At 34.3% G+C, this 13,401-nt stretch overlaps 1 protein-coding gene across 16 annotated transcripts in view; it reads right to left on the minus strand.

Moving 5' to 3' along the window:
• Positions 1-13,401, minus strand: part of KHDRBS2 (KH RNA binding domain containing, signal transduction associated 2) — a 638,920-nt gene that overhangs the window by 44,234 nt on the left and 581,285 nt on the right. For 12 of the 16 annotated variants that reach the window (XR_012089214.1, XR_012089208.1, XR_012089212.1 and 9 more), the window contains exons 9-11: positions 3,197-3,370; positions 1,805-1,933; positions 1,191-1,251 (exon numbers count right to left, since the gene is read on the minus strand). Coding sequence is in view for 1 of the 16 variants with exons in the window: in XM_008013623.3 (XP_008011814.1) it covers positions 3,273-3,370 (98 nt within the window). In the remaining 15 variants the exon portion in view is untranslated. Of the gene's footprint in view, positions 1-1,190; positions 1,252-1,804; positions 1,934-1,973; positions 3,371-13,401 lie in introns of those variants that run through there. The other 4 variants (XR_012089217.1, XR_012089216.1, XR_012089204.1 and 1 more) reach the window with 3 other exon arrangements.

Below are 13,401 nucleotides of genomic sequence, written 5' to 3' on the forward strand. Positions count from 1 at the left end.
GGGGTAGTTTTCTTAGGAACGGCACTCATTCTTTACTTCAAACCTGTAATAGCTTCTTCTTCCTTTTCCTTATAAAATTTGAACAATTCAACACAGCACTTAGTGACAACTGGGACCTCAACTGAACCAGTAGTGTTTTCAGGCTTTGCCTTTTCTCTGTGTACTTTCATAAGTCTGCCCCTCAGGGCCCATTGAGCCTCTGCTTTCCTCTCAAACACATTGAATTTTTCCAGCTGCACAAACTGAGACAGCATATTCCCCTCACCAGGAGGTACTGCCTTCCTCACAGTTAATGAGCTTCTCCTTTCCTTCCATTCTACCTCCCTCAGTCTCTGTCACTGCCCCCTTTCCCCACATCATAAGGAATCTCCAGGCTCTCTCATAGCTCCCCTCAGCTGATCACTAAAGTTAACATATATTATGCATATTTATGTAGTGAAAACAGGACTAGACACAGAAGATTAAAACTTGGGGTTTAAAACCCTGCTTTAAACATCACACCAAGTCATTTCAGTTCTTTGAGCATCGGCTCAGCCTGTGGATTTCACAACTGTCCGTGCACTCTTTTCGGTCTGAAGTTTATTGGCTAAAGTTTTCAACTCCTTGCATACAGGAACCAAGTCTCAATTTCAAATAGCAATTTTGCTCAGTAACTATCTGCTAAATAAAATAGAATGCTGGATGAGAAGCTAAAAGCTTACTGATCAGTCTAATGGGATAACTGGGGGAAATAATGGTAATGTTTAGTTATTTTATTTTACTCTTATGACAAGGGGTAGGTAAGGAGTTGGTCATGGACCACCCTGTCCGTTCCCTTTATTTTAGCCAATGTTTGTGAGTTCCTTCTCCTATAACCAAGTTTTAGTACTCTTTCTTTGTAAAACTAAGGAGAGGTAGAATATAGTAGTTCACAGCAAAGAAAAAGGCTGAAGTTTAACTACTAATTCACAATTCACTTGACAAACTTCTGATTAAATTCACAAAGTCTTGCCAGGTAAATACTAAGTCATACCACTTTATTTCAAAGAGGATAAAAATACATCCATTTCTTGACAACAACCTACCTAAGCCTTTTCAGTAGTTCAACAAGTGGCATTAGGTGTTTTAGCTCACCACTATAGCTTCATGCTTTATTATGTGTTCATGCTGATGAGATTATCTATTTCAAAGAAGATAAAAAATAAGCTTACCTCCATCCTTCTTAGCAAATCATATCCATTATTCAATTACGTGTTCTTTGCTTGTGGGTACCTGAAATAATGAGAAGGAATAGAAAACGAAAATTAAATATAACTCAACAGCACTTTGTAAAAGGCAAATATTTACAATTTTAACTGATGACAGACACACACTTCATAATACTATTAGCATGCAACTCCAGCTGCAAAAACTGAACAGCAATATGCCTAAGCTGGTTAGCAGCAAAAAAGTAAACCAATCACATCGACAAAAAGCCACCATAAACAAAAAAACTGTATTTAAAAGATTAACAGTTTTGGCATTCATCCCTACCATCAAGTCTTTCACTTTCTTTTTTTCCATCAAAATTTAGCTTACGTTTGAAGTTAGCAAGAGTTGCATTACTATTATTGTTAATTTTAGTTCTGTTTATTGCCTTGAGGGTTATATAATTTCAAATAATTTTGGTGCCTCTAGTTAATGTTAATTAGTTGTTTTAATAGCCTATAGACCTATTTGTTATATTTTTGTAGGTTTACTTTTTTAACTATCAGGAACTTAATAACTGAGAATATTTAACATTACTGTTGCATAGGCAAAATTACAGAGTTACTATTAGTGTTACCTGTTTAACGTTTAGTCATCCTTTGAGTCCTGCGACATATTTCCTTAATAATCATCAGCCATCAAGTCTGATAGTCTCAAAAGAAATATCAGCCCTCTAAACTGCCTTCAAGGGCGGTGATATTTAGCACTGAAAATTACAAATAAAGTTTTTGAGGTTGAATAGCAACAACTGGCCAGTGACACTGATGATTTGTTTGTCAAAACAAATTGTTATAAACTACGCAAATGAAGTCCACGCACTCCTTTGAGTGAAAACAATAAAGTGAATCTACGCAATGCTTACATGTTGGATGGGATATTTAATGTGCGGGGAAACTCAAAGGTTGAAGAACTAGGCATTTAGACAGTGGTAAGTGGTAATCTTACCTCTTTATACTCCATTACTCTTTCTCACGAGAGACATGCTAATGCAAACAAGTCAATCAGAATTTGTGTTTAGCAAGATAAAGCTTAGAGGATAGTTTAAAATCCATTTATTATTCTAAATCCATTTTTTTCCATTAACATGTTATACATTAGTGTTTACTAACCATGATTCATGTAACAGTTTAGTTTGTTAACTTTTAAATTATTTAACAACCATAAGTTATTAATACATTTTTAAGTATTACACAAATATCTTAAAACAGGCTTGGGTTCATTTTTGTAATTTTTAAATAGAAAACAGTTTAGGCATCTCTTGAAGAAGAAATAAAGCAGGCATTTAAAGCTAGAAAACAAGTAATTCCAAATTTAGTTTTTACAAAAGTTTTCAGCTTTATTGACAAATTATGGCAAACATATTTGACAAATTGTGGTTTCCTATTTAGAGAAGCTTACACATGGAACTTTATGTGTGTGTGTTTTTTTCTTTTTTAACAAATACAGGTTAAAACACTGAACAAATTCAGTTAGCTACATACATACAGTAGCTGCTTGTTTTCAACCCCATTAAAACAGCATTTAAAATTAAATTTACAAACTTAATATCGAACATCTTTGTCTAACTAACAGATATTAAAAGACAGGTTAAAACATCTTATCTACAACTTTATTATCAGCTAGTTCAAAAATCATATTACAGTCTTTTAGCAACCCTAAACAAAGTTTCTGCTAATTGGTTGAGACTCAAAATCTGTTAACAGGTTCATGCTTTTTCTCAAAAAAAAAAAAAAGAAAAAAAAAAAAAAAAAGATTACACACAACAATGAAAAACAACCAAGAGAATATCATCCTACTGAGAGGTTTATAGACTATGCTTGCCAATGTCTTTTTCAGTCTGTTTTGTAAAATAATACTAGTGTCAATGTCACGCCAACAGTATAGAGGGAAATACAAGAAATATATGGGAGTAATCATGAGCAGTTATCTCTAGAATAGAAAACAACAAACAAAAAAAAAGGACTATTACTTGTCTTGTTGCTGTTTATGTGGAGACCACAGGCTATGAACTGTCTTTGAGGTGAGGTCACAGGTGGGAAGGACCTTCAATATCTACCATAGGGGTGTTCCCTGTATCCCCCTCTTGCTGACCTCGGCGGTGGTGCCTTCAAGCTAGAGCGGGTTGTGGCCCATTCTTCTGGTGCTGTGAAAAAGAGAAAGACAGTAACACATACATGACTTCACAGTTACTAAAAAATAGTCATTTAACGCACAATAGTTGACTGAGAAAAAGAAAACAAAAGATCTCAACACTGAACGCTAAAGCCTATTTTTTCCACATCGTAAGACTATCAAAAATGTGTATATAAATGTGTACCATGTATTTATTATGTGTTAGATTTAAATGCCACAAAATAGAAAGAGGAGTATCAGTGTAAACCCCTGCCCACAAAATCTTTTTACACAGAATTCTTAAAAATGAATAAATAAATCGGATATAGCAAACCAGTAGTCCTTAGCCCTTGAATAACTTGAGAATCACCTGGAAATATTAAACAATCGCAATAAAAGATAACTAATGCCTGTTCTCTGTCCCCTAAATCTACTGATTAGAAAAATCTATGGGCTGGGACCTAGGGTTTGGTATTCAGATACTCCCCAGATGATAGTTACATAGTCCAGGGTTGAGATGCATTGGGCTAAATTGTAGAGAGAAAGTGAGACATAAGCAGAAGATAGAGTAGAAAAAAAACTTAAGAAGCAAAATCAGTAAACAAAACAAAACAAAACACAAAGATATCATTTTTTCCAAGTAAACAATTCAGTAAATAAAGAAGTATTAGTATACCAAGAAAACTCCATTTACCTGCTAATTTTGGCTAGGTTCCAAAACATTGAGAGTAATAGAAATCTGTTATTCCAAAAGAGCAAGAAAGAAGCAACCAAGCTTTTGAGTACTGTGGAAAATAGCTATTGTAAAATCTGTGTCCCCAGAAAAGAAATGCAATTATTCTTTAAAAGAATTCAATGTTGGCTTTATGGTAACATTTTATATGATTCCAGCCACTAGGTTATTTTGGTCTCTCAATCAGAATTCAGTTCCTCATCAAGAGCATATTTCATGCATGGGTGTGTAAAAGGAGGTATGGACAAAGGGAAGAAGGTTACTAGAGACACATAGATATTGATAACTGATATATAAAATAATGGAAATGTTAACTGGGAAATAATTACAGATTGAGGTCAACTAAGGTAGGGCATTTGCCCCTAGATAGTTCATCTGATCATAAGAATTAGTTGAGAAAGACTACCAGAAAAGCATACAAAATTTCAATTGTACTCATTATGATATAGAGCAAATGAAAACAATCTACTATGTAGAAAAATGATCAAAAGTTTATCATCGTTGGGAAAAATGGCACTTAAGTGGACAAATATTAGTTTTTTGAGAATATTCTCACCAGGGAATTATTATTACAACAGATACCTGATAATAAATTTTAAAAAATCTCTTTTACTATTTAGTATTTTATTTCAGTATGTGATAGGATATAAAATAGGAGTAAGAAACGAAATGAATACAACAAATGTTGCCGTTGCTCAAAATATAGGTTTACCTGGATCAGAGGTTGGCATACTCTGGTCTGTGAACCAAATTTGGCCAGCATATTGTTTTGTAAATAGTTTTACTGGAACACAGGCATGCTATTTATTTACATATTGTCTATTGCTGCTTTCACGATACAAAGGAAAAGTTGAGTAATTGTGACAGAGATTATACTGCTTGAAAAGCCTAAAATATTTATACTCTGGGCTTTTGCAGAAAGTTTTACAGATTCCTGCTCTAGACCATGATGTTTTTGGTAGGAAAATGCAGATATTGGTCATTCTGTTGTAATCTTTTGAGGGCAGGAATTTATCCCCAAACCGTTTGACTTTATGAACATAAAAATGAAAAGAATTCCATGTATTTGCTTGATTGGAACTAAATAAAACTGTTTTTGGTGTACTCATAGGGAAAACACATTCAGCATGTACAAGCTTGAAAGTACCTACTTAGCCTTATGTAAAACGAGTATTTACACCGTGTTCGTGAGATAATCCAGGCTATATCATGGTTTTTGTCTTCTGATGGTAAAATGTATCCCAATTTATTATGCGATACCAATTTATTATGGGATATTATTGGAGCAAGAAGAATGTACTACTTTTGCTCCAATTATTCTAGAGTGTTAGAAATCCCTGGGTTTCACTCTACAGGATTTAAGAGCTGAGATAATAGAGGCTTCAAGTTTTCCCAGGAAATAGAAGTCCCAGGTCCTTTTTTAGATTCTGAATGTTCCTGAAAAATAGCTGAACAATCATGAGCGGAGTGACAGAACACTTGTCACATACACTCCCCGATTTTTTCAGAATTTTAAATTGACATAAACCTAGGGACTTGCTACAGAGGACATAAGTGTTTAATAACTACTCATCAACTTGGCTTCAGTTGACTTTTTCTAAGTCTCTAGGGCAGTTAATTGATGAGCTAAAACTATTCATGTCTTAAATGTTAGCCAACATTAGAATAGGGACTGTCGCTATCCACTGTTGCTTCCCCAGTGCCTGGGAGAAATGCAATGCCTAGTTAGGGCTGAAGCAGTAAAAGGTTACATGAAAGAATGGGTGGATGAATGAAGAAAGGAACTATGCAGAAAGTCCCAGTGATAATTCAAAAGTTTTATCTAAACTAAAGAAGTTTAACGTTTGTTTTAAAACTCTTTAATTAGAAATCTTATATATTTGTTATAGAGTTAAAAATCAGACTTCTTACTCAAAAGGGTTAGTTATCTAAGTATCAAAAATATTTCACTATTGAATTCAATGAAGTAATCGTAGTGGGATCCCATTATAAAAAAGTAGAAAAACATCATATTTCATGGCACAAAAATGTGCTCTTTCATAATGCTGTTCTTCTATGTGAATTAATACTATGCTCTTTCCTCCTTGCTCAAGGGTAGGAAAATGGAAATTATTGTTAGTTCATGATACTTTTAACTGGAAAAGTAAATCTCCAGCCAAAGTGATTTCCCACCCAAGCGAAAGTAAGCTTCTAATTGTCCAAGATTCCATACCATTAGCAGAGGAAATTAAGGACTTATTTCACTTAATTCAGACCTTGCTTCCATTGTTTACATGTTCTTGTTAACAATAGCAAAGAGATTAGGAAAAGTATTATTTTTATTTGTGTCCATCTTTATCTTTCCTAATATCAGAATGTTTTTATATAGTTACAGATTTACAATTGCCACATGATAATGCACGCTAGTTTTTCTTAGTGAAAATACATTCTTTGGATTGCAATTGGAGAGTACTGACCCAACAAATGTTTTTCCAGTGCCACCATATAGTGCGTCATTGAACTTTATATGGTCGACCAAGCCCCTCATTGTTCACCAGCGATATTTAGGCCTCTGGATTTCTTTACTGCCAGTACCGCAGATAGAAGGGATTCTAACCCGAGTCCCATGGAATCTTGAGCATGGAAGAGGCCCAAACACAGGCAGAGACAAATCATGACTGGGTTCCTCATGATGGAGTTTCTCTGAAATTTGAAGTTATAAAGACCCACTAATGAACTTAGAATTTATCTGTCCTCTTGGGTCTCTTAGTAGACAAGAAGATTCTAAATATTTTAAGCCTTCCTATGAATTTTAGAATCCTGTTTTTTTCTAGTCCCATGGTGTGTTCTAAGATGTCATTTAAAAAACTCACTGTGATAGTAACAAACCTGCACATTGTGCACATGTACCCTAGAACATAAAGTATAGTAAAATAAATAAATAAAATAATGATTAAAATTAAAAAAAAAACTCACTGCATCCGATGAAATTTAGAAATTTATTTATCCTTTAGGGAAATGATAAAAGAAGTAAGATTCTGTCAATATCAGGATCACTGTCACATGAGAAGCACCAGCTAGGCTATGAATTAATCTAATAACAAATTCCTCCTCAAAGAAGGTACGAAATAACTATCTGCCAAATTAAAATTATGGAATGGGTTACATAACTGTGAATATGAAAATAGCAAATCAGGACATGAGAAACAGAAGTTAAGTGACTTGATCCAATTGCCACCCTTTCTTGGCTTCCAATTCAGGCTTTAAAGTATCATATATTATAAGAAATATGAGATAAATTTCTATTTACTATATGAATAGTAAAGCATCACTAAATACATTTTTCATTTATTGAAGATCTCCGATATGCTAGTTACTAAACTGTGTCCTGCATATAAGGACAGTTGAAGGGGCCCGTAAAAGACACAGGAGAAAACTAACATGAAATTTCATAGATTATAACACAATTTTAATTGATGTTTTAAGAAAATGCTGGGGAAAGCACAGGGAATGGAGGTCTAACTTTCATCATTCAGCTGAACTTGTATTGAACTCTAACATTTAATCATCTCAAAGAAGGGATTTTCTGAGCAAATATACTCAGTAAGAACATGGGTGCTGTTTAACTTATCTAAGAGCATTCACTTTCTTTAAAGACTTTCCTGTGTTAATTATTTTGTATTATCTGGCCTTGCTTCTAAACTGGACTCTAAGATCTATGAGAGGAGATATCATCTACAGTGGTAGACACTGAATAAGAACAAATAAGAATATTTGTAAGCTGCATATAAATGAATGGTGCTACTAAATAAAAAAGGGGTTTCAAACCAATTATGCAAAATAAGTAAAACAGAACTTTTCAAAAAGGCATTGTTAGCAATTAGGTTGTCATGTTGCATGTATACAGTATATATCAATATTTCTTTCAAAAGTTCTGTTTTTTATTAACTTAGGCTGCTATTTTACCCAGCGAATCAGGTTTTACAGACTGCCTAGAGTTCATCTCTATTTCATGGTAGTCAGCATCATTGAGGAACATTTGACTGTGACAGAAGATGGTAACTCTTGTGCATTAAATATTACTGTGACTTCAAAAGTTTCTGTATCTCAAATACTGTGCGAAATGAGGCCTATTAAGTGCTATGCATTTTTCAATGTGTCCTTATTTCTGCAGTGGGACCAGGTACCTTGGGGAGCATTCACAGTGGGAAAAAAAAATCTGGATGATTTTTAAAGTTGCAAAACTATGTTCTCTGATAGTTCCAGAGATACTGAGGTAGTTGGGAAAAACATGAAGCGTAGGAACGAGGGGCCAATTCAGGAAAAGCTGGCATTATTTAAGTATCTGGAAAGCAAACTTTTAATGTTTATGTTTCAGGAAGTAGTTTTAAAATGCCATCTAAGAGGAAATTAATTTTAGAGATCAGTTCAGAAAGGATAAAGGAGATCATGGAGCTTACTGAGTGCAGTCATGATACTCTTATTTTGCTATCTTAGATAGCTATTTGTCTGTATATCTGAAATATGGAAAAGAATCTTTAAAAAAAGCTTGTTAAACCCACAGCAAAAAGAAGGAAGTTCATGCTATTTATTTTTGGTACACTGTAAATCAATATGCAAAAATCACAACTAAAGTAGGAAACTTGTTAGTCTCTATCATTACAAACCGCTAGTGTTTTTGCTTTGCAAATCATATAATGGCATTATGACATGGTTGATTAAAATTCACTCTGGCTTTGAGTCACTCAGTTTGTTCATCTCAGCTAAGTTTCTGATGTTTCTAAGGAGTATTATTCTATTTGAAAGCACCTTTCAAATATAATATTCATGGGTTGTTTTGAGGCTATTTAGTCCCAAAGAATATGTTAGTTTAGATGTTTTGCAACTCACTATTATGATAGCATCCATTTTATTTACTTAATGTTTAAACACCTATCATATTTAAAAAACACTATTATCACAACTTTGAAGGGCCTATCACAGCGCTAGGTATTTTGTGTATATTATTAGCAAATATCACACTTTTCCTACAAAGTAGCTGTTGACACTACCTTTTTTTAAAGATGAGGAAACTATGGCTCAGAAAGTTTAGTTGTTGGGAAGATACAGAATTTTTGTCTCTAACTGTCTCACCATCTATCCACCAACACTTTCTCTTTTTCCTCTTTTTTTCCCCCTAGAAAACAAGACTTAATTTATTTTACTTTCCTTGAATTATACAATAATTAGTGTTGACTCCAACAACAATTAATTAGCCAAATGAATGAAACTGTAGTTATAATTTTGTTAGCAAGAATGTGGGCTGCTTCAACTGAATTTGTGAAGGTGCAAATCCAAAGTGGAATGTGGAGTTCTTTGCACTGCTCTGAGCATTTTAAAATATTAATGGAAATTTGGAACTGAGTGGTCTAACCATTTCAACTGTACAACGTGTATTCCCACTATTTGTAATTATATAGTTTATTATTTTAAGATGCAGAGGGTAATAGAAGAGGGAGAAATATGGGTGACCAGCATCTCTTTTCACAGATGAACATGGTGCATTATATTCCAACAAGAAGGGTTGCTAACTTTGAGTTCATCATCATTTATCCTCTCAGAAAATTCAATCAGCTTCTGGGAAGCATTTACAGCTTTTATCACTCTTTCAGATTTTTAATTAGATGTCCTCTGTTAGAAAAAATGTATCACTTGGGATAATCCATTTACAGAGTAACAAAGGACTTAGCCTTTCTATGAACTCCATTCTCAACCCTAAAATCTTACCATGCACATGGCAGGCACTCCGTAATTATTTACTGAATAAATTAGTTATATTTAAATATTTTGCATCTTCCTTTCAGACACATAGGCTTCCCTCAGATGGATTCCTTCACTTGTGAATGGTAGTTCCCAGAGTCTTACAGCTGATCTGCATTCGCGTTATTGTTCTGCCTCTTTCTTGTTGAAAGATTCCTTTCTACAATCTTAAAACCATTTTTTAAACTTTTCTGTATTTTTATATTATTGTGCTTAATATCTCCAATTTACTTCATGTATATACCTAATTTCCATATTATAAACTGGTTTCACAATTTTATCTTCTGTGCCTAAGCTTAGTTGGTTTGATTTACTGCTATATTCTAATTATGAACTCAAGGAAAGTTAAAAAAAAATTCCTGACAAACTTCAGGTTGTGCCAAGAACAATATTCCAGGTAGTTTTGCATGTAATGCATAATTTATACCAGCTTCTGTTTTCCCAGGCGAGGCCACTGTGATTTGCAATATTAGAAAGAATCCCCATAATTCAAACTCCTTGGTGGTAGTGGTGGTGTTTTCAAATTGCCTATTCAGTTCTAGTCCCTATCCTACACATTATTGTATTTAAAAAGTTGACTCAATCTGTACCATTTTATGTCTAATTATCATCCATTAATAATTGAAAATTATATATGTCATTAAAATTTAAACATTTTATTCTTGGCTCTGCTGTATAGTATCCTGCAGCTGTAGGATAATACAGGCCAGTGGTTCTTAATATTTTTAAATAAGTACATACCTATTTTATTGCTATGGAGTTAAGAACTCATTTAAATAAAAAGGAGACGAAACTAGCTAGAGAAAGGATTTTCAAAATGGAAGGTACAGAAAAAATGGTGAATGGTAATTGGACACAATGTAGAAGGTTATCTGACTAAAGTCTAAAACACACTTTCATTATTGTCAAATAAAATCCTGAATCATTCAAAAGACTGTGGAATTCAGCTAGAGACTTTTTGAAATGCACATAAGGAGTTTATAATATGAAGAATAATAGAAGGGAGAATAAAAGTAGTGATATAAAGTAATACGGTATAATTCTCTTCTCAAAGAATTCCAATACTCCCTTTAACTCAGTAAAGAAGGTAGGCTTGGTGACAGAGCTTCATAGACAGAGATTAAATTTGTAGCTGCCTGATAGTCTCACTCCCCCTACATTCTTCATTTCTCTACCTAAGAACAGAAATGAGCCAAAGTTACAGCAATTAGAAAAAATCAGGTTTTCAGCTCTACAAATGTTAATATTTCTGCATGACCTACTCTAAGTGCCTGTGCCTATACCACAGTGTGCCTTTCCCTGCTTTTCCAGGTTGTTAAATGGCTCCCACCACTTGTGAAAGATCTTAGATAGTGTTTGTCGCTGGTTACAGGGAGGTAAGCTCTAAATCCTAAAATTTCCCTAGTGATTGGAGTGTCTTTGTTATTCATGGGAGCCCCTTCAACCACACCTTATAGTTTATACTAAGAAGATGATTCAAGATGGCAATGGTCATGCCAGGAAAACTAACCATAATATTAGAGAGTTGGGGCTTTGGTCTATGTGATAGCAGCCCAACCTGAGAAGTGGAGAAGGCTGGATATTGATATGATTTAATCCATCATGTCTATACAATGAAACCATAATAAAATGTCTGGACACTGAGACTCCTGTGAGCCTCCCTGGTTAGCAATACTTTTATATTTTATTACATAGTGACGTGCCAGGAGGGTAATGTGGCCCAGCAGCTGTCAGAACCTTCATGTTTGGGATCCTCTCAGACTTTCCTCTTGCCTTATGTGTCTCTCTCTTTGACTGGTTTTGATTTGTACCTTTTTGCTCTGATAAAACTATAATTGTAAGTATAGCACTTTCCGTGGTCCTTTGAGTTGTTCTGAAAAATTATTAAACTTGAGAAGACAGTGGGAACCCCTGAATTTGTAGCCAGCCGGTCAGAAGTGAGAGTAGCCTGGAGTCTCCCAAACTTGTGAGTGATGTATGAAGTAGAATTTCGTGGAAATTTTGTGGAAAACTGTGCCCTTAGTTTGCAAAGTTTGGCCTATTTATGGGCATCCCCTTTGTCTCTTTGCTTGCTCTCTTCAGTCTTCTCAGAAGCCTAAATCTTAGCTCTCGGCCTATCTGTGCCAGAACTTCTGGATGCCAAAATCCCCTTGAGTTATCTGTCTATTATGGGCTGCTGCACTCCCCTGAGCATGAGGGAGCTTCTCCTGGGATCTTCCTGGACAATCGCAAGCTTCAGAGAGACTGACCTAACTCTTTTAGTTGTTGTCTTTGTTCGTTTCTTTTCTGGCATGTCTTGTTACCCACTGAACTAAAGGTTTGATAAGGTACCAGTATGGTTAAGGCATTTGTTCAATACAAGAAGACACCGATTGTAAGTCATATATACATGTATATATACAGATATACATAGGTACATATATGTTTGCAATGTTGGGAAGAATCCGTGTAATGCAAACTCCTTGGGGGTGGTGATGGTGTTTTTAAAATGGCTATTCTGTTTTAGTTCAGCACATTTAACAATATTCTATTTCAAAATACTTAGCAAATATACCGTCATTCAATAAATTATGATGTTTGATAAATCAAGTGTAGCACATTTATTTTAGACCAACGTATTTAGTCTTTTTTTTTCTTTTATCCATGCTCTCTTTTAATAAACATAAAAAATCTCCTCAAATTCTGGAAATTCTATAAAGATTTTCTAAGGTGGCATATCCCAGGATATATTTTTTTTCTTAGCTGACAAACTTCCATGTGGGCAAAATTTTTTCCCCAGGTTTATATTTTGTATTCTGTACTTTGTGTTTTATAAACAATTCATTTTTCCTATATTCTACATATAAATCTGTATCATCTGGAATATACTTTCTTGTCCATGATCTGTTCATCCCAAGAGTTCGACAATAAGTCACTCAACTCTCCCATCCCTCTTAGCCAAAATGATCGTGCCATTAACTCAGCAGAAAAGAAAGTGATTAAAAAAATAAAAACACCTTTCCTATGGCTTGTTTTATTTTCTCAACAAGAGTGTTGTTAAATGCATGTGGACTGTAATTTTTTTGTTGACTCTATCTGTTGGGTACATTTTTTTAAAAAGTCAAGGTTGAGATTTAACTGTTCAACACACAATTGTTCAAAAAGGTAGTTACTTATATTTATTACTACTTAAACTTACAGTTTTCATAAAGTGGACTTAAAATATCAGGTTCTCTAACACAATGTTTGATTACAAAATACCCAGTGTTATAAAAGGAGCCTGCATATAGGTTGTGTATCACCTTCAAGAATGCAAATGACTGGCATAGTTTGGCCATTCATCTTTTCAGTAGTCATGAGAAGCAGGTACTGGTGGGGGAAAAAAAAGGGCTTCAAGTATAATTTGGTCTTATTACTGTGAGAGAAATTATAAAGATAATTATCAAAAAATGGATATTACAAATTAAGATCATAGGATCCTTCTAATGTGCCCCCACGCACGTGGCTATCTAAAACTTATTCTCAACCTTAGCTTACAATAGAACCACGCATGAAGCTTTTAATTAATTCTG

The sequence above is a fragment of the Chlorocebus sabaeus genome, chromosome 17, assembly GCF_047675955.1.
Source record: "Chlorocebus sabaeus isolate Y175 chromosome 17, mChlSab1.0.hap1, whole genome shotgun sequence".
In the NCBI taxonomy this organism is placed as follows: Eukaryota; Metazoa; Chordata; class Mammalia; order Primates; family Cercopithecidae; genus Chlorocebus; species Chlorocebus sabaeus.